Source organism: Sceloporus occidentalis, unplaced genomic scaffold (genome assembly GCF_023333645.1).
Source record: "Sceloporus occidentalis isolate IW3139 unplaced genomic scaffold, rSceOcc1.0.p SCAF_30, whole genome shotgun sequence".
Taxonomy (NCBI): Eukaryota; Metazoa; Chordata; class Lepidosauria; order Squamata; family Phrynosomatidae; genus Sceloporus; species Sceloporus occidentalis.
Genome location: NW_028317010.1, coordinates 6641649 through 6665169, shown reverse-complemented (window position 1 = coordinate 6665169; position 23521 = coordinate 6641649). Strand labels below are relative to the sequence as shown.

The following is a 23521-nucleotide window of genomic DNA, read 5'->3' as shown; positions in this document are numbered from 1 at the left end:
CCGCCCAGGAACAAGGCAGAGTCACGGGAAGTGACATCACATCACCTGACTCCGTTTTGTTCCTGGGCAGAGCAAGAGAGGAGACACTGTAAGGGAGCAGCGAGAAGGCAGCCTTGCGGGACTGCGCGGGATTACCGGGACCCGCAGGTACAGTGCCTGACCGCCCGCAGCACCAGCAAGACCGCCCGCGCACGCGGGACCCGCCTCCCAATGCAGTCCTCTAGTAGCAGCATTATTTCCTCCATTAATGACAGCCTTACCCTGGAATGAAATTGCAGGTATCAACCTTCACAAAAAGTGATATGATACCAGGAACTTAAATGACAACAGACAGAAATATCCCCTTTGCCCTTGGGCAAATGAACGACAACACAGTCTCCAGTGTGAATGTTTCCAGTTTTATTGAAACATATGCATGTAATGGTAATTATATAATTATTGAATAGAACAAAAACAAATTAACATAAAATAAAAGACACAGAAATGTATATGCCCTAACTAAAACAGTAAAAACACAAATGTTAATACATGATACCTTTCAATTTAATCGACTAGATAAATAATTTGCTTTGGTTGAAAATACTTTAAGTATATGGGCTAGATCTAAGGTGGCACCAATTATCTCCAAACATTCTACTGTGGAAGATAACATTTATTACATATCGCAGAAGTTATCCAAAAATGAATCCTCAGTATCACAGTGTTCTAAGCTAGGATGCAATGTTTCTATAGGTTTTCTAATTATTAAAAAAAAAGACTATAGACGTTGTATAAGCTTCCCTGGAGATCTAGAAAAAAAATAAAATGTATGCATGTATGTATGTGCAGTGTCGCCTGCATTTCTCCCTAACAAATTAATGTTCATTTGTGGGCTTATTTATTAATAATTATTTTATATACAGACCTGTATTCTATGCTTGGATCTGGAATACTAGTTAACTGTCACGGCACAAGAAAAAAAAAAAAGATACAAAAAAAATTTATAAACCATTAAATAAGGGTTGTGCTGACTGTGCTTAACCAGTGCATGATAGCTAATCGGGATTGAATATGTCATTTCACATCACATAATATATACCACATCCAAATACTGCGTCATACTTTTGTTTATGTCACATAGTAACAAAAATAAATCATGACTAATATACAGGCACAGTAATATAGTACATTTGCTAAACGAAAATTTGAAAGGACAGAGAGCCTGTCTCAGGTTTCTCTCTACACTGCCCCCTAAAGGACACTTTCAATATCAAGTGCACTTTACGGTTTAACAATTAAAATGCACGTTACCTTACAGACAGGTTTAGGTTACAAGAGTTACAGCATCTGTCAAAACTCCCATGCTTTTAATCATAAAACTAGTGCACAGAACATCAATAGGTGGTAGTTAATAATAATTATTTCAGTTTTGTCCTCAAGCCTCCTTGTGGCATGTATGTGTACAGGTAAATTACAAAGTGCATTCCTACTCGTAATATACTTTCTTTCTCTGAAAACATATTTAGTGGTCTAGTTATTAATATAGTTTATTCACATAAAAAGATGTATCCATGAAAGAGGAGATTATAAAATATAATTGGTTCTTTGTGTGTTGGTTTATACAAGGAGACAATTTTGTTCTATTATGGTCCTTGAATGCCCTAATGATTTCAAACATGTAAAGGTGCTTCTCATATATCTCTGGCTTTCATCTCCCTGTATTAAATATAATGATATCGATGCTTATTTCGTTACAGATGGTATTGGTTTGTGTGTAAAGTGGCATGTTGGCATTGGTTTAAAAAGACGCTGGGTAACTAAAGAAGGATTTTTTGTGAGCAAAACATGTTGGACAGGTGGAGAGGTCAGGAACCACCCAGCCCACTCTAACCCTCTTGTGTGTATTAAGATGTAATGTACACAACTTGCTATTTCTTTAGCACTGGAATTGTCTCACTTTAAGAAAACCAATTGGATCCATTAAAATGCCCATTCTTAAAACTGATCAATTCTCAATTCCGCACACACTCTTACATATAATTCCCCAAAAGTTCCAGAGCTGGTAGGTTTCATGATCTGTGCAGTCTTAGAGGTTGGGTAAGCAGTTATATGGTTAATGGTCAAGGTGTCAGGGTAGGGATTGCAATTCTCCATCTTTGGCTTCATTTTCCATACACACTCTCATCGCTGTAGGCCACATACAGAAAGAAGTCTTCTTCGTGGTTGTCCTAGAAAACATCAAAAACATTTTGTTGCTAAGATTTGCAAGATACTTTCCGTTGCCTGTCCTTTCTGCATTTACTATTTCGAGGGATCTTGAACCAATTTGTATTTGGACTAAAATCAAAACCCATATTGAAATAATATTAATGACAAGGCTACGCAGGAGTCCATTGTGCAGTTTCACTCCTCAACTGGAGGTATGGTTTGGGCGACAAGCATATCAAGATTCACCAAAGTATTCTCCTGAAAGTCTTCTGTACACTTTCCCATTTCAGCAAAACGTTCAAGAAAGTGGGTCAGGACACTTCGACAGCCTCGAAGGATATTATCCAGCTGCATGATGTTCTACTTATCCCGGAGTATCTCAGAAATGCTATTATTTTATGCCGCTGTTGTGAAATTAACAAGACTTTATTTTTAACCTTGACATTTTTTCTCTGGCAGTTCCGCCCTTGGTATCGCAAACATGACCAACATCTTTATCTGTCATCCCAAAACACAGAAAGACATTCAACCTAATTCACAGAAATTTAACCTGATCTTGGAACAAATACTTGATTGCCACCAGATTAAAACCAGATTAAGACACCAATCCTAAATTATGTGTTGTCTGCCCTGCCAAGTGTTCTTTTTCAGTTACCACAAACAACGATGATGATTATGATGGCATTGTAGGGTTCCTATGTCATAGATACACTAGTTTTGTCATAATTATTTTTTATGCACTTAGAAGCAATCTCATGTACTAGTAGGGCTATCAAAAACAACGACAGAGTTTTAAAAACATATATCTTGCTTTTAATCTGATGTGATAAACTTGCTTGCAAAATACTCTATGAAGAAATAACACGGGTTAATATATGCTGAAATACCAGGTTTAATAACATTGTTTCAGTAACAGCATTGCTAAAAAAACTTTCTAACTTAAGATAATGACAGCCTATGTAGTTGTTTGTAGTAAGTAAGAAAATGATGGTCATTGACCTTAGTACATATTTTATGATGGTAATAAAGCTTTGTTTAGCTCATACTATCAGCAGGACACTCCCAACCGCTCTCACCTCATACAGTTGCCCCATGGTAGCACTTGTGGGGGGAATAGTATTGTTGACAAAGAAAAACAGAGCATCCTCAGGGCGAAGATGAATCCGCTTCCTGATTAGGAAGTAAAACTGGCCAACTAGAAGAAAAGAAAAACGAAGAAGACTTAACATAGAGGAAGCAAACCAGTGACGTGAATTTGAGATACTAAGAACCCTCCAGGTTTCAGTTGTAGTCTCTGGGTGTAGCTCTACCCACTCCACACCCACTGTTTGGAGTTACGCAAAGCCAACCCACCAGGGAGAGCACTGGGTAGACTGCCAGGGCATGTTCCCAGGTAAGATACCAAGTGGCTGGGGGATATGGCCAAAAAATGGAAAATAAATGGTCAAAATGAGGTGCTGAGTGTAACAGAGAAGGGTATTGAGAATGAAACAGACATACTAATAATAATGGTACAGATGTGGTGGTAAGAACGTGATCCCTGATCCACAGGGTTCTCAAGGCTTCTTTAAAAGGCCTGCTTGACTTCCATGTGCCGGACAGCAGGCAGGTTAGTCACTGCTAGACTGCAACTTTTATTGTTGCAGACGCTGGAAGTTGGCACACGCGTGTAATCTCAGTGATTATCAAACATTTCCCTACTATTTCCTAATCATAGTTCTGTCATTCTGGATTAGCCATGGTTAGATCCCATCATCTGAGACACTACCCTTAGCTTTAGGTTTCACTATATTCTGAAGAGATGGATGCATTCATTCTGCATTTATCAGGTGGGCAGAATACCTCAATAACACAAGGGGCAGGAGGGCATGTACCTGTGAGGTCTGATGGCACCAGGTACTTCCTCTTGTCCAGATCTGGAACCCGTGCTTTAGGGGCCTTTTCCACAATGACCTAAATCAGGACAGAAATAAATATATACAAGGACAGTTAGCAGCAAATGACATAGAAGTGTAACAGAGTAAATATATCCCGTAAAGAAGAACACACACTAAGAGGTACAGAAGGAATCAGAGACCGGTTAACACCGCACACAGATGTCCTAGATTTCAGCTAATTCTAGGCCGTTCTAATATGATCCTTGGTTCTCCAACTATGTCAAGGTGACTTGGTACATGACTAACAGACACAAAGTACTGACACTGAATGGGGTATTTTCCAGGGGTCCATCTGCATCTCTCCATTCTGCTTCAGACACTTCAGAACTAATCTGGGATATAATCTCATTTTAAACATTTTTATAATCTTGATCTTCCTCAAATAAAAAAACAGAAACAAAAAACAGAATAAAAATGAGACACATGGAATAATGTAGCTAACATAGCCGCTACAATTATTATTATCTTTTATTTATATAGTACCAACAATCTACACAGTGCTTAATACAATACATATATTCAAGGGGTATGACAAAACGAGAATTGACAGACAAACCGATACATTAGGTGGAGAGAGCACAGCTTGCAAGCTTACAATCTAACTAACACAGGTTAAACAATTAACTATTTGCTGGAAAGCTGGTTTTCAATAATATATATTTTTTCATAGTAAAAAGGTATTTATGGCACCGAAGATCTAGAACTATGAATGCCTACGAATGTTGCGGAAATAAGCAGACGCTGTTGACCCACGTCTAAATGCCAGCACCGGTTACAGAAAATGCGTGCATTTATGGCAAGCACACACAGCTATTCAACTCCACTTAATGGCATAGATCAGACTGCAGCACAATATATAACATACGGGGTTAATGTGAAGTAAGCGGCGCAGTGCAGAGAGAGGAGGAGCCCGGAGCTCTAGAGCTCTCCCTTGGGTAGAAGCTACAGCAAAGGTGCACAAGTTGGTCATTACAGGTTGTGCAACGGCCGGGGTGCCGGATTTCTCAATTTCCTGTGCTTTCCAAACAATTCATCAACACACTTACACACGTCTTTCTTAGATATTATTAATACTGGACAAAACAAAAAAAAAGGATGAGAACAGGGTCATTGGGTAGTCATTGGGGCTCCCCATTTTTTTTAATTAAGTCTAGTACGTGATCCTAAGCTACTTGCTTTTCAGGTGTAGTGACAGGCGCTGCACTCGAACGTCAAAATGATTAAGAAGTGCTTAGAATCTCGGTGTCAGTGAAGGCCCCAGCCAGAGATGCGGTACCGGAGTATTTATATAAAAAATACTAGTACTTCTGTATTTTACAGTCTAGGGAAGAACATCTAACCAACCAAACATCTGTTGCTATGTTGGTAGAAAGCGCAGTTATGGCATTAATGTATAGGGAACCACTGGAAACCTCATGTTCTGTAACATTAGGAAATCTTTGGGATTGTATCCCTCCATAACAGCTTTGTGATATCACTAACAACCAGATCACATCAGAGGGGTACCAGTTTCTTGTAGGGTAGGTTGTAGTCATTCAGTGTTGAAATTTAGCCTCAACTGTATTTATGTCCATTGTTTGTCAGGTACTATTAACTACTACCCATATCAACTATTTTGGGTTGGAAGCGGTCCGGTGATAACGGGAAAAATCAATGACTATGGCCACTGACTGTCTAACTCTGAATTACACCGTCATGTTTTATTCCTATGTAGTAGATGCCCCATGGACGTCCAGCAACCCAAAAGGCCACCCCAGCTCCGCAGGTTCTAATGAATCAATCATTCTGACATCACTACCTGTCCCACAATTAATGCACATGAAACAAGCAAATAAATATATATATCTATATACACACACACACACATCATATTCTATAGGGTACAGTTCATAACCATCAACGCTATCATTTCTTTATATAGGTCAGAGCTGTCTGTATATCTGGGCCTGCACTTATCATAACCACCAGTTTCCTGGTGTAACCTACAGCGGATCATCGGCTCATATCACACGTTTAGAGAGTCAGCTCGCCAGTACTACTCCCACTTTTACAGGTACCCATTAACCCTACGATCCCGTCACACCATTAGCCAATACAGATTTGCTGACGGGTATCAGACAGTATCCTGTACATTAACGTTACTTAATCTATTTCCGTTATACCCAACGGTATCCTATGAATAAAGGGTTAAAAATGCAGTAAAGGCAATCTGCCATGAGCCGAGGCTCCGTGACTGGGTGGGGATGGCAGGACGGGACCGGGCAGCCTCAGACTTACAGGGACCCTGTCCGGGTACTTCTTCCTGATCTTCTCCCCCTCTTTCTTCCTGTACTCGAACGGATGATCCTCTTTGTATTGGAATTTCATAGCTAGCCCGGTATAAGGTCCAGACGTACGTTCTCCGCTGCTGATCAATCCCTTTAAACCTGTATACCCTCCGCGATCACAATGAGCCCAGAAGGGACAATGTGACGTTCTAAGACACGCCCCACTGGGCGGAGCCCTCTGAGCCAAACAAAGCCTGTGATGACATTAACCTCTTCCATGGCAGATTAGCTACAGCATATGTAACCCAACAAGCCTGGACACGCACAGTATCGCTGCTTTAAAATGCAGTCGAACTATTACGTCACCTCAAGCGATTTTTATGTTGTTTTCTACGACTTCCTGGAAAATACTCATCATGTAGTTATTTATGGACAGCCATCCTAGTCAACACCGTTAACCCAATCCTCCTGCCATGCCAATTATTTACTAGATCTCTGGGGACGCACCATTTTTATTTAATACTTTTATTGTGTGTAATCTCAAAATTACAAACCCCCTCCCAACCCATGATCTGATATTGTGGGTGTAAAATCGGTCACGCAAATTGAGATGCTAGGTACTGAACGAGTTAATGTCATCACAATTCTAAAACGTAGCATTGATTTGCAGGGTTTGTTAATAAAAAAAAAATACCGGTTAGTACTGCGATCGATGATCTGCGTGTACAATAGTCTGCAGTGTTGTTTTGTTGCTGAATTAGCTAGTCTTGTGACAAATCACGTGGTTTCACAGAAGGTAAACAGGTGACTCAGCCAGATTAGAATAACAGGTGTGATGGTGAGTGGTCACTGCCTGTGGCTGGGGACACGTGTTTCTATACTTGTTCCTATACATAGAATGTCCTGATAGTGTTCCATACAGCTTTGCTATGCCAACTGGGTTTTATTTTTAATTACCAGTTGGCTGTTTTAATGCAGACATTTTAATACAATATTTACTGATCCAATAGCCCTTCTTTATCCAGGAATGGATTGGTGGGCAGAAGTGTCTCTGTTCTACAACCCTAAAAAGTTACAATTTTGTATATAGGAACAACAAAAAATGTAAACAAATGAGATTTTGTAAAAATACACAATATAAAATATTAACATATATGAAAGTCTATGAGGTCCCAGCTCCTGGCTGCATCTCTAGCTACACACCTAAAACAAAGGTGTCCTCTTTGGCCATTTGAAATGTTGGGAGGGCAAATAATAATTTATAACTGGAGACGTATGAAGTGCACCCCACAGGGGGTTTTCTTGGCGGCCCCTGCCCTGTTCTTGTGGCTGCATAGAGGGCAGATTGGAGATAGCTTGGAAGACCTGGCACTTTATGCCATCATGAAAATAGTGGAGCGTCATGAAGAAAGTGCGCTCCTGTACACACTGTTACCCGAGGGTTCCTCAGGATCTGCCAGAAACCCAGTGATCATGTGATTCTTCCTTTATCAATCGTGTAAATGGACATAATGAAATAGAAGAATCTCTGCATAATGCAGAGTATTGATGATCATCTGGAAAGTGAAAAAAACTTATTTGAAAATATATAATTTAAGTCTGTACCCATTCTACACCGAATTAGCCCAGAATGTTGCACAGGTTACTTCTTAAGTCCAACCTAATATAAGCGTGTTTACAACCTGAAGCTCCCTGAAAATTATAGCGCGTGTAAGATATAAATGTGTACATAAATGTGCATCGCCGTATTTTTACCTATGATTTCCGCATGATACTGACTAGCTTATAAATTGTAAATGGCTGTTTAATTAATAATGTGGCTAACCTGTATGGCTTTGTATTGACATATTGGACCAACCTTTCTATTCTTATATAAAGTCATTATAATTCTATATAATATGATTAGCGGTATATATATTTTCATTACAGAACATGTGTCATGTTATCGGCCGGTATATTGGAGGTGCTCTGTGTACTTTGTTAGTTGTAGTCATGATGACAGGGCCACATGCACACAGGACAACGGGCGGTGTTATGCCTTCTTCACTTCTGATTCATGGCGTGACCTCAGCAGACACCTTGTAATTGTCACATGACTCCAAGTCATGGTAAGCAGATGATTCTTTGTCAGGTGTGAGGCAAGGAAAAAAAGAACAAAATCTTAATTATTGTTGTACCAGGAGGACCAGAACCAAAAATAATTGATTCATCCCTATAGCCCTCAAAAACTTACATACACTGCACTGGTCACATAGAATCTTCTATTTAAGTCGTGGTTTTATCTTGCCAACAATGTGCGCAGCATTTAACAATTTCATACACAATGGACCCACACGTTCTTTTTGTGTTTGCAGGTCACTTATGGATCATGATTGAGATGTTTGCTGAGGGCAGATGGGCCGAATGCTTCTCATCTGCTGACAATGTTCCTATAATACAGGGGTGTCCAAGTTTTTTCTGCAGTGGGCCACTTCATCAGAAATGTATATGTGCGTCGGCCGCACTCATTTTTCACTGAGAGAAAATATGGCCTTTTAGCTTTATAATGTATATTAATACAGGGTTAATTTGGCGATAATGAAAAAAGCAGTGGACAGTTTTTTGATCAGCCGTTATATGTCATTCTATCAATACTAAACTACTTAAAAATAGTAAAACAAAGCAGCAAAAGCCTGCAGCACCCGCCGTGGGCCGGCACACCGAGATGCCATTGCAGCCGATGCGGCTGCGAGTTTTTAAGCGGCCGTGAGACACGGCGGAAGCCGTGCCTGCACCATGCCGCTCAGTGCCACAGTGAGGCCCTTCGTCCCAGCCCCTTTGAAGATGCAAATCAATACACAAAGGGGGGTGGGTGGCTGGGGGCAATACACAAGGGTACATTTACCAGTACAAAAGGCGGCATCAATACAAAAGGGAGGGGGGCTAGCTGGGGACATCACATAAATCAATACACAAGGGTGTTGGGGCATAAATGCACAAAGGGGCCAACTGGGGGCACAAATGCACATGGGGCAATTACATTAAACATCTTCAAAGGGGCAGGACGAAGAGCCTCATTAAGGCACTGGGCATGGTGCCTGCACGGAGGCAACCGCAATAGCATCTCCGTGTGCCGGCCCACCGGGAAATCTCACCTTGAAGTCCGGCGGGCCGTTGGGCGCCCCTGGTGTGATATTTGAATCTGTGCGTCGTGTTAAATCCAAAATGATGTGCCTAAGAGGTATTAGATCTTTCAGCCCGTAATTAATAAAAAAGAAGGGTTTGAAGGTGTGATAAGGCAGAGATTTTGTCGGAAATTGGGGGCTTTGGGCAAAAGTGGGTCATGCAGGTCATGACATACAGGGCTAAAAGTAGAATTGATATTTTAGAGCATCTTGATCCAAGGAGAAATCCGATTGCCTTTTGGAGTCAAGAAGGAATTTTTTCCCCTGATGGCAGAATTCGAAGTAGCTTAATTAGGGTGTTTTTTTTTTTGCCTTCTTTTGGATCAAGAGTAGGAAGGTTAGGTAGAAGGGTTGAACTTTTTTCAACCTTATGTAGTATGTAACTATATATAACAACTACCCACCCCTGTTTGTTTTAGTCATTTAAGTGAACCTCAGCTAGTTGCTGCTACATATATAAGGAATACTCATCCTTTACAATATCATTGCTTCTTAGAGTTTAGCTATGATGAAGGCAATATATAATACCAGCGGTGCAAACATCTTCTAGATGTTCCCTAAAGTCAGCAGACTGGACTCTTAAAATCAGGTTGTAGGACTCAAAACATGCTCCATCATGGATTTTTCAGCTCTGATGAAAATAACTTTCAATAATGTTCTAAAGGCAGCCCTTAGACTGTGTATCATAAGTTTAAGGGAAAGTATGGTAAAAAGCCTATGCCTAGTGACGTGGTATTATCAACAACAATAAATAAGCACATTCTAGCCAGTAACAAATATGCCACACATTAGGATAGTGGTGAAATAGCGACATCACACCCTGAGCATGCCTTTTTGCCACACACTTCAGGTGGGCAAAGTATATAAATGTTTTTTCCAGTCGCTAAAAAGAGTTGATTATAAAATAAATCTGCATAAGCACAGTTACGTAAGTTAATAAATCATCTGTATTATTTAAGGACTAATTAGGCTATCTCATGTTAGGGTGTACCCGATTACTGGTGACGCGTTTTACAATGCAGTCCTTGTCTTGGTGTCTTTGTGTACGGAAACCTCTGATTTGCAATAAGGAAATAGAAAGCATACAGTACTAATGACTAGACAGAAGCACGCCATTAAAATGCCCGGTATAAGTACTTGTTACATAAGATGACTGCTCTGCTTTTGCTAAATACAAATTAATAATAAACTACATATTTTCTGCACCAATCCGTAGGCACAGCGCTCATTGCTGCCTGATACCTCACCTGTAGGAGAAAATACTAAAGGTTACTATAAAGCAACCGTATCTCAGGCATAACATCAACTGCCTTTCTTATTTACCCAGGTGACTTCAATGGCTTTTTCTCAAGTTCTATGGATCCCACTAAACATTTCCATTAGTTTTTGCTGCCTTCTGGGTTTTCTCCCAACAGCAGCTAATGGATCCCTGATAAGGTTTTCATTATGGTCTGATTAGATTCTGACGGGATTTACCAATTCCGATTGTAACCCCATGAGGGACAAAACATACTGAAGCATTTAAGATATGTGTATTTAATACAATGTTTAGGCAGCCTTTTTTGCATTTATTTTTGTGTAGGTATATCCAGGGTAAGCACCTTGTATTTCCACTAAGCTTTGCACCTTAAAGGGGTTAAATGTTCTACTCAACTCTCATAAATATAAAAATGAAAATATTTAGCAAACAGATGTTTTGCTATAGCAAGCATTGTATTGTATGGAGTCACAATGAACTGACTGCTGTAGGTGACATCATAATGCAGTGACATATGGTGGCTACATACTGTATGTATTTGCAATTCATCCATCTTGGTCCAAGTGAAATGTTACTATTATAAACATCCATTATTTGGGGCTATTTTAAGACCAATGTGAAGTAGTTACTGAAAACAGACAAGGTAATACCGTATTTATCACATTATCTTTCGCCAATCAACTTAAGTCTTTTATTTACTATAGCTATTTATAAGCGGTGATGTCAAAATTCTGACTGCATGGTCATCTATATCAGCAACCATGACAACCTTTTTATACATGTATAACTGTAAAATTGTCTCAGCCAATCATATGCAACAATTACGTTTATAAGATGCTCACTCAGCAATAGAAATTAGAAAAAAAATCAGCTTTATCATATCAGACTGCTCTTGACCATAAATAGTCAGCTGAGCTATTATAATATCCAATAACATAACACCCAGGACTTTAGCTAAATAGATGCTGGTTCACAACAATTGACTATATACAGTATGTCTTTATTTATTAATCACAATGCATTTAGCTGTCATATATTTTATTTATATAGGATTAGCAGGTTTTGTAGTGCTATTTAATGAGTTATACATACACTGACAAATTGAAACAATAACATGAAGGGTGCATTTCGTTGTTCAGCCCCAATCCTGAAGAAACGGCAAAACGTACAACGAAGACACACAACACGAAGAATCTTCGTGTTCGCCTTCGTTTACTAATCTCCCTGGTCCCTTCCCCATCTAGCCTACCTTATCTATGCAGCATTGCAGGGGTTAACAGGAGCGGATATCTGTAGGTTCGCGCGAGGAATTAAAGGTCCGTGCGAGCGACTCTATTGGTCGCCCTGTATGTAGGGGGCGACTCTATTGGTCGTCAGCAGGGGGCTTCATTGGTTGGTGGCAGAGGAGCTCCCTGCCGGCGACCAATAGAGTCGCTCCTCGTATGGACCTTTAACTCTTGGAGTTCCACGTCAGGAGTTAAAGGTCTGTATGACCGACTCTATTGGTCGTTCGTAGGGACCTTTATCTCCTGGAGCGGGGTCTCCCCAGGCCGAGTTTCGGCACCAGGATTTTAAAAGTCTGTACGACTTCATTGGCTGATGGCAGAGGAGGCCCCTGCCGGTGACCAATAGAGTTGCTCGTATGGACCTTTAAAATCCTGGTGCCAAAGCTGCAGTGTAGTGCGTACCGTGTTAACCCTGTGTTAACCCCTTCTAAAAAAAAGGCAAAAAACTAAGAAAAAAAAAGAATGTACACGGATATTCACCCGAACCGAATACAGGAACGGGCGAATATTCGTGGAACACGAAGAGTTGGCCAGCGCAAAAGTCTAGTGTAAATACATAAAAATATTTTAACATTAATATAAGATAAAATGGATGCACAATTATTTGCATATAATATTTCAAAACATTATATGTAATTTAATTGAATTACATTACTATTTTTTTTAATGGAAAGGTGACATACACTCTTTGGGCTTCTAGGTTTATGTGTGGAAGAATCTGCAGAGCTGCTTAGTTCTACCCATTTTGGTGCAGTGGCCACCATGGCATTGATGGATGGATACCGACAAGGTTTACTCCTAATTTCTTCTGCTTTTTTGATTAAATATGTATTACTTTAAAACAATTTTTGTCATGATTTGTATCTGCATATACATTTGGCTGTGAGTGTTAATGAGACCCTGCTTTAATATAATATTTATTAAACACGAGCCATAAATATTAAGTAATTCTTAAACAATATTTGTGTGAACTTTTTGGCAAAAAGCAGCGTTATACAAAGAGGTGCACCAGCCAAAAAATTACAGCTGAGTAAATTATAGAGTACAGTATATCACTCGGTACATAAATATTACCTTAACAAAGCTGTGTTAATAGGTGGCTATGCATCTGTCAGTGCCAGAGGTGGGTATGGCTATAAGGGATGATACCTATTCCATTTTTAAGTGATTATTTTGCTTTTTTTGTTTACTTTTGGGGTTTTTTGGATGCAAGCTTTGCTTTGACATGAAAATACTAGTAAGACTATGCCATCCAAGGAAGAAATAGTCAAGTAATATGAAAATTCAGATGCTGGACTTATTGCTTTTTTATATGCGTACCAATTCCCTTTTAATCAATTCATTAAAAATATTTGGGTATTTTGAATTTCTATATTATTTTATGTTTGCTAGTAAGACAATGCTACTGGGACAGTTGATACGACGTTCGCATTTTAGATAATCTGTCCTTAGGCAAGTGATGGGTTACTCAGATATTTTATTTCTATCATTGACTATTTAGTTTAAATCATTATATACTATAAATTGAAAATATCAGGTCCTTGATCATATTTTCGATTCTAATAACATCCTGAAAACAATAATTGTTAGTTTACCTTTAACCATTCGCAACAGTGTGGCACCACCTTGTGGCATCTTTTCAAAGTGCAATATGAATTCCTTTTTTTCTTCTTTTTTACGATTTGGTATGACATAATCTTATTAACTACTCACAATATGTAAGTTCGTGGTTTGCTGCCTTTCTAGATAGCCTGGGTGAAATGATTCTGTGGTTAATTGTATGACCCACTAGCTAATATTTCAGTGCTACTAACAGGACCGAGATGGCCATACAGCACAGCAGACAAATGCTGGTGGGCTGCTGGCCCTCAGCTCCCCATACACCAGAGCAGCAGAATGGGTGTTACAAAGTGTGGCCAGGATATACATAAAAACATAGTGTGCTGCCTCACGTATCCATCCGTCAGCCTCACCTACATCATCAGATGTCTGCTGGCCTTAAAGTGGCAGGGCCACCTTGTGATAGCCAGTCTGGGCCTGGCTACTAATAAGCAGTGTGAAATGTATTATGATTATGTCTTGTGAGCATTTGCCAGAAAAGTAGGTCAGTTTTGCTAAAAGGTTAATGCGGTTATAGTTAATAGTTCCTTTACGACAAACCTGGTAACTCTCTCTCTTGTGAGGGGTAGGGCAAGCTAGATGCAAGGTGGCCATGTGAAGGCCGTGGTTAGCCCTGTGATTGGCAGAGCTAGCCCAGATAGTATTAAATGTGTTAGGACTGGCAGGGGAATTGGATAAGGAGCAGGTGTGGCTAAATACTGAAAGTGAAGAGTGACCCGGAGACCTGGGGGAGCAGCGCTTCACATGGAGACTCTGGGTCTAGCCCAAAGAGTTCCCAGATATGCTTTACTGCGCATTGGTGGATTGAAGCTTTACACTTATATGGCCAAAATGCAGGTACGTATACTGCAGTCTTCTTCACAATAAACTCATGCATAACACTCTTATGTTTGTTCCTGGGGCCAGTACCTCACACATGGGTCATGTAGTTTAAAGTCTCTTAGGGTAGAGGAATCTCAGTCCTCTCTTCAAGCACCGGGGTCAGATGACAGGCCTTATGGGTGCTCCGTGCAACAGTAAAGCGACTCATTTGTAAGGCTTCCTCATAACATGGTGGGGTCTCAGGAGCAACAGGAGAGAGTTGAGGTGGGGGGACATGAGAATGAGATACAGCAAATATCCTACGGGCAGCTGGGCCAAACACAGATTGCAGAGCTGAAATAGATAGACACAGATAGATTTAAAGCATAAAGTACATTGTTAAAGACAAAGATAGTGCTAATAATAAACAGCATGTTTCTACTTGATTTAGTTTCTAAACAAGCCTTGGGCTATTACATTTGCTGCAGGCTTATAGTTTTACAATTAGCCTCCAAAGTTCTTTAAAAATATTTTTTTTCTACAAACCTTGGCTGGTCTTATAGACATTGCTTAAAACAGAGATAGAAGAACTGTTTCTTGTGAATTGTCATAAGTGCATTTAGCAGCGTCTGTAACTTACAGGTCACAGTGCTTTGTATTGTGCTATCGTGGTCAATAGCGATGACTGTGACCTCACACGGACGCTCTCCTCCCCCCTCTGGACAATGCTGCTGTCTCAGGTAGAAGCAGCGCAGACAGGCGCAGGTGACTCCAAACATCAGCAGCAGAATCCCAGCAGTCACTACCAACCTGCAAAACAGGATGGATGTCTACAAAGTGGGATGTATAGAGAATATGCATCATAGGTTGGCAACAGCTCAGAGAAACGATCTACAATAGGGCCACAACAGTCCCAACAGTCAGTGCATGCAGGCACTTAACAATCGGTGCGGTATTGAAAGACGGCTTATATTCAAAGCTTATGGAGGGACTACATAATGGAGGCCAATAATTCAGTATAAGTGTTTATAATACAGCTCAAATATGTGTAATTGCAAACAAAGAATGCTAATAATACTACTGCTACTAATATAAAAATATATGTGGACTGCCTTCGATGCCCTATTTGCTATTCTATCAATTTCTTGGCTTTTTCAAAATAAATGTCTACACTATATACTTAAAAAGCACATTCTTCCCTACCAAATGTCAGGAGAGCACTCTTACCATATGTACCACTGGTTCACCCATTCTGACTTTGAACAGCTAGATGGAAAAACAGAAATAATATTATCCCTTATATATGGATATAGTTATTATAGATAATAATATTATCCCTTATATATGGATATAGTTAAAGCCAACAATTAGTAGGATTAGAATGATTATATTATAATTGTATTATCCAAAGTATTAAACAATATGCAAGAGTGAAATAAAATCACATCAGAAGATGGTCCCTTGGTCTGAGATGGCTACAGATAATTTAGAAGAGAAGGTTTTCTGCCTATTGCAGCTAAGCCCCAAAGTACTGTAGCCACTTCTTTGCCCTATTCCAATAAGCGATAATGCAGAATTAACATGACTTATTTCACTGAGCCAAAGTTCTCCAGAAGCTGAAATGAAATATTTCCTGCCGGAGAGTCTAGATACTCACTGCTTGGGATTTTCACAGTCTGATTCACATTTTCCCATACAAACCTGCAACACAATCACAATCATTGAAACATACTGAACTTTGACCCTAGTTGCGCAAGCACCATTGCATTAATACAGTTGTTCGGTACTAACACACTCATATAAACTTAAAGAAACATATAGTAAATAATTGGGGTATTGGCAAAAAAAGGAGCATCTATGAAATGTTATTGAACTATGAACCCTTACATTCTACATCTGACTTAGCCCAGACAAAGGTTGGCTGTGGGCCATGGGACTTTCCAAAGGCTGCAGAGCTAACCTGCTGAAAACTACTACTATAAGCAAACTACAAACTAGGTAAACATATGCTAAGATTTCTAATTACTATATAACTGCTGCCATAATATTCATAAAAAAAATAACCAATGACTTTAATTCTTATTTTTTCAAAGAAAGAAAGGACAGCGTGCCTGTGCAATATCCACAAGCAGTAAATGTATACAATCAATAAATGAGTTGGTAGAATCGAGTCATTATATTGGATTGTTGCGCAATATGGAAAGTTTCAAAGAAACTTGCATCAGAGTGGCAAATACATTTGTCACAACATCATATAGTGGCTTATAAAACCATGCAGGTGTGTCTGTAATCATGTCTTTCATTTTATACGCTGTTTCGTACGGAGTCTGTAACCCTATAACATTTTGTGTCTTGTCATTGTGCCCTTATCATTAACCATCGTTATATTCATTTCCAATTGTAACATTATATCTGCTATTTCGGGTCTTGTTAATGTTATTATGCATTATGTAGATGCGTCATTGTGTCACTGCCATTCATTATGTCCTACGTTACCAGATAAAGTCCAGTGACCACAGACAGAAAAATGTGGCTTCTCATGTTACTGTCCCAGGGTGAACCTGATAAGAATAAACAAGATAAAAAAAAATGTTTACTACCGTAATTAAATACACACAGAGAAATACTATGTCAATTTTTTCAAGACCTTGTTAGCTACCAAGCTTAGATTTGAGATGCTGCTCTATTTTGACATTAAAAAACATTAACTGGACAGTAAAGCCCCCTAAGCAAATTCTGTGAAATATTCATTTTATATAACCCCCCCCCCCATAAAATAAACATGATTATCCGCTAACACAGGAGGGTGTAAAGATGAATACATCTCTGGTCTATACTAAAGAGAAAAAAGATGTACTGAAGTGCAAACAAATATTGAATTTGTTATCTAGAGCCTCCAAAATATTTTGAACGTGCTGAAAACACAGTAACATTTCCCATGCAGTGTTTAGAAACAAATTGTGTACGGTAGAGACCAAGGTCTAGTGCTGCACACAGCAAACAATCCGTTGATATTGGTGGTACTTTCCCTTGACATATTGGACCCTTGAGTTTTCAATCATTCTTGATCAATTATTTACTCAATCAGTGTTAATACATAAAAAAAACAAGAATAAAGCATATCCCATAGTGCATGAATTCAGTCCTCAAGTTGGCTAAAGTTACTTTCAGTGAATATGACAAATGTCAGGTCTAGTGTCTGAGGTTTACATAGGCCAGCTTGAGTTTATCTACCTCATCACACAAATATGTTCACAAGCGACATGCGCCAAGCTGAGATAGGGATATAGTAGAAGGCAAGTGAACCAGAAAGTTGCAACAGGTATGTAGGTGAAATATATTACATGTGCATGGACCACTTGTGGACAGATGCTGCCACTGGACAATCACACCATGTTTTAGTGGCCGTGCTATTATAATATAATGTATAGTTCTGAAAATGGTAAGATTACAGCAGAATATTCTAAGAAACTAAGCCAAAATCAATTGCTGTCCATGAAAGTAAATAAATGATGGCCAGTATTAACAAGAATTATTCAAAATATTAGTATTCGGGTTCCTCACCTCACACGTCAGTCTAGTAGATCCTTGCTGTGTTTTTGAGAGAAATGTCCATGCTTTTGGTGTTGTGAAAGTTGTGGCCAAAAGCAGAATAAAACTCAGACTCTCTTAAACGTTCCTTAATGTCCTAACTAGTTTCAAGGAGAGTAACAAGTGGGAGGGTTCTGAGTGTGGAGCTAGATATGATCTCCAGAAAATTTGGAATAGGAGCTAAATGTAACGTTCCGTTGAACCATGAAAAAAAATGGCAGGGCAGCCCTTTTTTAACATTTTAATTTTCAACAGAACATTTTAATTTTCGACAAAACCTTTAAACAGAGACGAAGTTCCCCCAGTAAAATTGGACTACCATATGTACAATTACCCTTAGATGCTGAACGGAATAATTTTACCCTAGTATACGACAAAAATGAAATTGCTAAATATGTCAAATTAACTTTTTCCCTTCCAGAATGGCAGTAATCTGTCACTGTGGATGTCACAGATGGATTATTATTACTATGGAACGCATGGAACATAAATGTGTGTTTGTCCAGCAGGTAAGGAGTTAACTAATTAAAAATACTCAGGACTAGGGAGGTGACAGTGTCCATGCAAAACAGCAAAGGGTAATATTTGTTCTGATGTTGCTTGGACATTATAATGTGTGTTCTGGATGTTCTTTAATGTAATTACCCACCCTAGGGCAGGAGGAAGTAAGGGGGGTTGCTATAGCTAGATAATAGGACTTCCAATTACAACTGTTAATATTAACAGCAAGCACATTAAGTGAAGCTATGTGGAACCACTGCAAATGAGAAAAGGAACGAAATGCAGCCCACAAAGGTCATACCTGGCCTGAGTGAAGGTCAATACTTTAACCCACTCACTGCCAGTGCAGAATGAAATCAAAGACTCTCACATTAGCAAACAAATGTGTGTGTTTATGTTGTTTGCTACCAAGCCTTTGTTATTGCAATAAATTTATAAATCATTCTTCCTGATGTCCAAGGTTTTATGCACCCATGTGGATAGGTTTGGGGATATACGATATGTTGAAATTAAAGAAAAAATCATGATCTGAACCTGAAACAGATGATGAAACCCTGAAAAATATAATTTGACAGCCGACAAGAACCATTTGGCGCATCTAGTCTATAACATTTTTCTGATGCAATAATCAGACCTTAATGAGTCCTACGTAGTAATACTTAGGCCTTAGATTCAGGATAGCTTTATGGCTATCCCACGCAATTTTAAATTCCTTTGCTGTATTAGCCTTTACCGCTTCTGATGATAGGCTGTTCCATTTATATATCACCCTCTTACATCTAAACCTCTGACCCTCTAGGTCTAGACTATGACCTCCTGATCTAAAGCTTCTCCTCCTTTGAAGTAAGCTTCCCTCCCTTACTTTGTTAAATCCCTTTAAGTATTTAAATGTTTGTAGTGCACCTCCTATCTTTCTTCTTTGGTCCAAGCTACACACTGAGATCCCTTAGGCTTTCATGATACGTTTTTATCCTGCATACCATTCACTATTTTGGTTGCTCCTTTCTGAACTCTATCCAAAATATCAATATCCTTCTGGAGATGGCAGAGATCCCAAGTTTGGAAAATGGACTTCAGGGGGATTTGTAGGTGAATGTAGATTCATTCCTACATACACTCTCTTACACTCTTACACACTCTATCAACACACTCTCTCACACTTTCTCTCAATGTCTTCCTACTTTCTCTGCTAACCCTTTCCCTGTCTCGTTTTCCGCAGCTCCGTTTCTTCTCTTGCCAGAACCATCTCCCTCTTCCTATTACTATTGCCTCTCTCCGTACAACCCAGCACCCTTTATTGCATTGCTTACATACCTTTAAATCCTCAGAAATAATTATTCCCAAGTGCCTCTCTTCTGTTGTCACTGACAAAACATTGTCCGTAGTGCTATATTCTGCCTTCAGATTTTTATGTCGCATTCTTATACATTTATCAACATGAAACTGCAGCTACCGCACTCTCCACCATTCTCCAATTTACTTAAATAACTTGCCATTCTTCAAAGTTACTTAAATCACTTGCCATTTGGTAATACAATGGTGTCTGCATTCTTTATGTGTTCAGAGGGACATACAGGCTTGATTTTGTTTTCAAAAGTAAAGGAGGTTGTGTTCAGGACTGGACCCTTTAATTAACTGTCCGTGTCATTGGCACTTTAGTCCACTGAACAGACTAGCATACCAGATCATGGAAGGGGGTGGGGGTGCCAAGCTGTTCTGCAGAGCGCTTGATGTCACCATAAACAACATGAATGTCAATCAAATTAGGCCATATTTGAGTATGTCAGCGGGTACACACCTGTGCCAGAGGGGCTGACAATAGCAACCAGGCGTCCACCAAATGAGCAAATAATTAGGTAACAGTTACATACCAGGCCCATCTATACAGAGTGTTTTCCTAGAACGAACCAGTGGCAAGTCAGGATTATGAAAACAAAGAAAGTGTTTGGGGTGAGATCTCTAAAATGCAAAGCGTAAGCCATGGGGCAATGTGCTAAAGACAGGCCAGAAAGACGTCTACTAGTGAGGGAAGATGAATGTTGGCTACAGACACTGAAGTTGACTGGAGAGAATAAGTGATCTTTTCTATTGTATACATCAACATAGAAAATACCTTCTTTAGGTGTTCATGTTAACTCTGACTAGTACTGTCTGGTTAAATTACTCTGGGGGTTTATTCACTGTTAGTTTGAATAAATATTTTTTTCATACTTTCAATGCCAGCTCGGAAATATTTATTTTTCTAGTCAATGAAATGGAATCTGTCTATGCAAATGGAACATATTGTGTTTCCCGTGGTAGATTTTACTATGAAATGTTTGATATGCTGTGGAAAGAATAACTCATGTGATAATGAAAACCCCAGGATGTGGGCTACAATATACACAACATGCATGATGCTGAAGAAAAATTATTTTATTGCATACCTGCAATGGAAGTCATATAGTGGGCAATATAGTGGGAATAATACCAAGCCTCAAAGAGGTAATTTCCAAACCAAATTTTAAAAGTAACTAAAACTAAATAATTTCCTTAAAAGCTCCCACAATCCCTAGTAAATGAATCCAATTGATGTGGCTGTAAATGTGGAAAGATTCCTCATGCAGCCCATGTAGGTAGCAGTACACAATATAAGACAGTTTAGGCTTACGAAAGAAGGAGTTATTCTCCATAATCATGCTAAAGAAACAATCTCTGGTGTACCTACCGTATTTTCCGGCGTATAAGACGACCCCCAACTTTTCCACTTAAAATATAGAGTTTGGGCTATACTCGCCGTATAAGACTACCCCTCTACCCAGTATACAACAACCAGCCAATCACGGCAAGCGATGTACCTTACCGGTGATTGGCTGGTTGTTGTATACAAAGCCTGCTTGGATTGGGTGGGTCAGCTCTCCCTAACATATGCCTGTCCACACACACATGTATAGACATACACTGCCCTCACACACCCCTTCCTTTACACACATATACACGTACACACCAGCTTACAAACACACATATACACATACACTGCCCTGACACACACCTGTCCATACACATACACTGCCCATACACAGACATATACATACATACACTGCCCTTACACACACACACACATATATATCTACACATACTAACATATGCCTGCCCATACATACACATTTATACACTGCCCTCACCACACACCCCTGCCTTTACACACACACACATATATATATATATCTATATACAGTATATATATATACTGTATATACTGTATATATATATATACTGTATATAGATATACAGTATATATATATATACACACACACCAGCTTACAAAAACACAAATACCTACACTGCACTCACACACACCTGACCATACACATACACTGCCCCTTTCTCCCCATCTCTTACCTTTCTCATCTTCTGTCTTCCATCCAGTTGTGGGAGCGCGAGGTCTGTCATTTCAGACCTCTGCTTTACTGCTCCCTCATCACTACACGCCGGCAATTGATGCCGAGCGCCGGGACATGACATCATCCCCGCGCTCGGCATCGGTAGCCAGCGCGTAGTGATTAGGGAGCACGGAAGCCGAGGTCTGAAGTGCCAGACCTCGAGCTCCCTAATGCTGGGCTAGTTAGAGGGAGGTCGTGATCTCCCCAACCAGCCCTGCTCATCGGGCGCCCGCTGATCAGGGCTAGCTACCTCGGCGCGGCCCAGGGGAGGTGGCTTCTCCGCTAGCCCCTCCCCTAGAGATTCTGGTCCGGCTCGGTAAGTAAGTATACCCGGCGTATAAGACGACCCCCGACTTTTGATTAGATTTTCACGGGTTAAAAAGTCGTCTTATACGCCGGAAAATACGGTACTTCTGATGGTTGCAACTCCCACTAGGACCATTTTGACACTTTTCAAGCAAACATTATGCAATTTTAATATGTGTCTCTTGCCCAGAAAATGGCCAATCACAGAATAAAACCCATTTTATGTTCAGCAATACCTCTTTAAAAATTCAACTGCCTCCCCCAATTCAATTACTTTTTTTATACTGCTCCCTTACTAGGGAGCAATATACAATGTAAAGATCCACTTTGGGGTCTCTATTACCACAGGGCAAACCCTATGTGGTTATTGGTGACATTACAGTAGAGTTCCAATACACAACAATTGGTGGTTCCCCTGTAGGCCCCAGGTCTGCGTCACTTAATGATGTAATCACCCTAATGGCCCCACACTCTCGTGTATTGCCCCAACTAGCCCCACCTTGTATTTATCACACCACCCAGCCCCCCTTTAGTATTGATTTATGTGATGCCCCAGCCAGCACCCCCTTGTAAATTAATGCCCTCCCTTTTAGTATCATGTCACCCTAGCATGCTGATTATATCCATAAGATCTGCCCAACACCCAGATTGGAAGATTATGACTTGCCAACTTTGCCCCTAAACAACCTGCATGTGGCATCCATCCCTCATGGGCATAGGAAGCCCTAAAAATCGGGGGGGGCAGCATTTTCCCCCATCAGATCCCCACTTTCTCCCCATCTCTCACACTATCTACCCCCTCTCCCCCCTCTCCCCCCTTCTTACTATCGACCCCCTCCCTACCCTCCCTTCTCACACTATCTACCCCCTCCCTACCCTCCCTTCTCACACTATCTACCCTGTCCCTACCCCCTTCTCACTAGCTACCCTCTCCCTACCCTACCTTCTCACTAGCTACCCTCTCCCTATCGCCCCCTTCTCACAAGCTACCCTCTCCCTACTGCCCCTTCACACTAGCTACCCTCTCCCTACCGCCCCCTTCACACTAGCTACACTTTCCCTACCCCCCTTCTCACCAGCTACCCTCTCTTTTTCACTGTGAGAAAATATGCAGATTAAAATAAAGTAAATGATACAAAACCTTTACTTTTCCTCTCACTCATTTCTGGGCCTAGAAAGTT

The 23521-nt window shown here is 40.0% G+C and overlaps 1 protein-coding gene across 1 annotated transcript; it reads right to left on the bottom strand.

Moving 5' to 3' along the window:
- Positions 1 to 2141: 2141 nt before the first annotated feature.
- On the bottom strand, positions 2142 to 6491 carry LOC149298987 (gamma-aminobutyric acid receptor-associated protein-like 1). Its single transcript, XM_089486925.1, has 4 exons — positions 6402 to 6491; positions 4062 to 4140; positions 3264 to 3382; positions 2142 to 2207 (listed from the first exon to the last, which is right to left on the bottom strand). The coding sequence occupies exons 1-4, from the start codon at positions 6489 to 6491 to the stop codon at positions 2142 to 2144; spliced, it is 354 nt and encodes a 117-aa protein (XP_089343051.1).
- Between the last annotated feature and the right edge of the window lie 17030 nt (positions 6492 to 23521).

Excerpts from the sequence above, each read along its gene's own strand:
- LOC149298987 (XM_089486925.1), bottom strand. The coding sequence starts at position 6,491 with ATGAAATTCCAATACAAAGAGGATCATCCGTTCGAGTACAGGAAGAAA. Across the intron at positions 4,141-6,401 it reads AGTACCCGGACAGGGTCCCT|GTCATTGTGGAAAAGGCCCC; the intron begins GTAAGTCTGAGG and ends GTCCTGATTTAG. Across the intron at positions 3,383-4,061 it reads GGTGCCATCAGACCTCACAG|TTGGCCAGTTTTACTTCCTA; the intron begins GTACATGCCCTC and ends CTTTTCTTCTAG.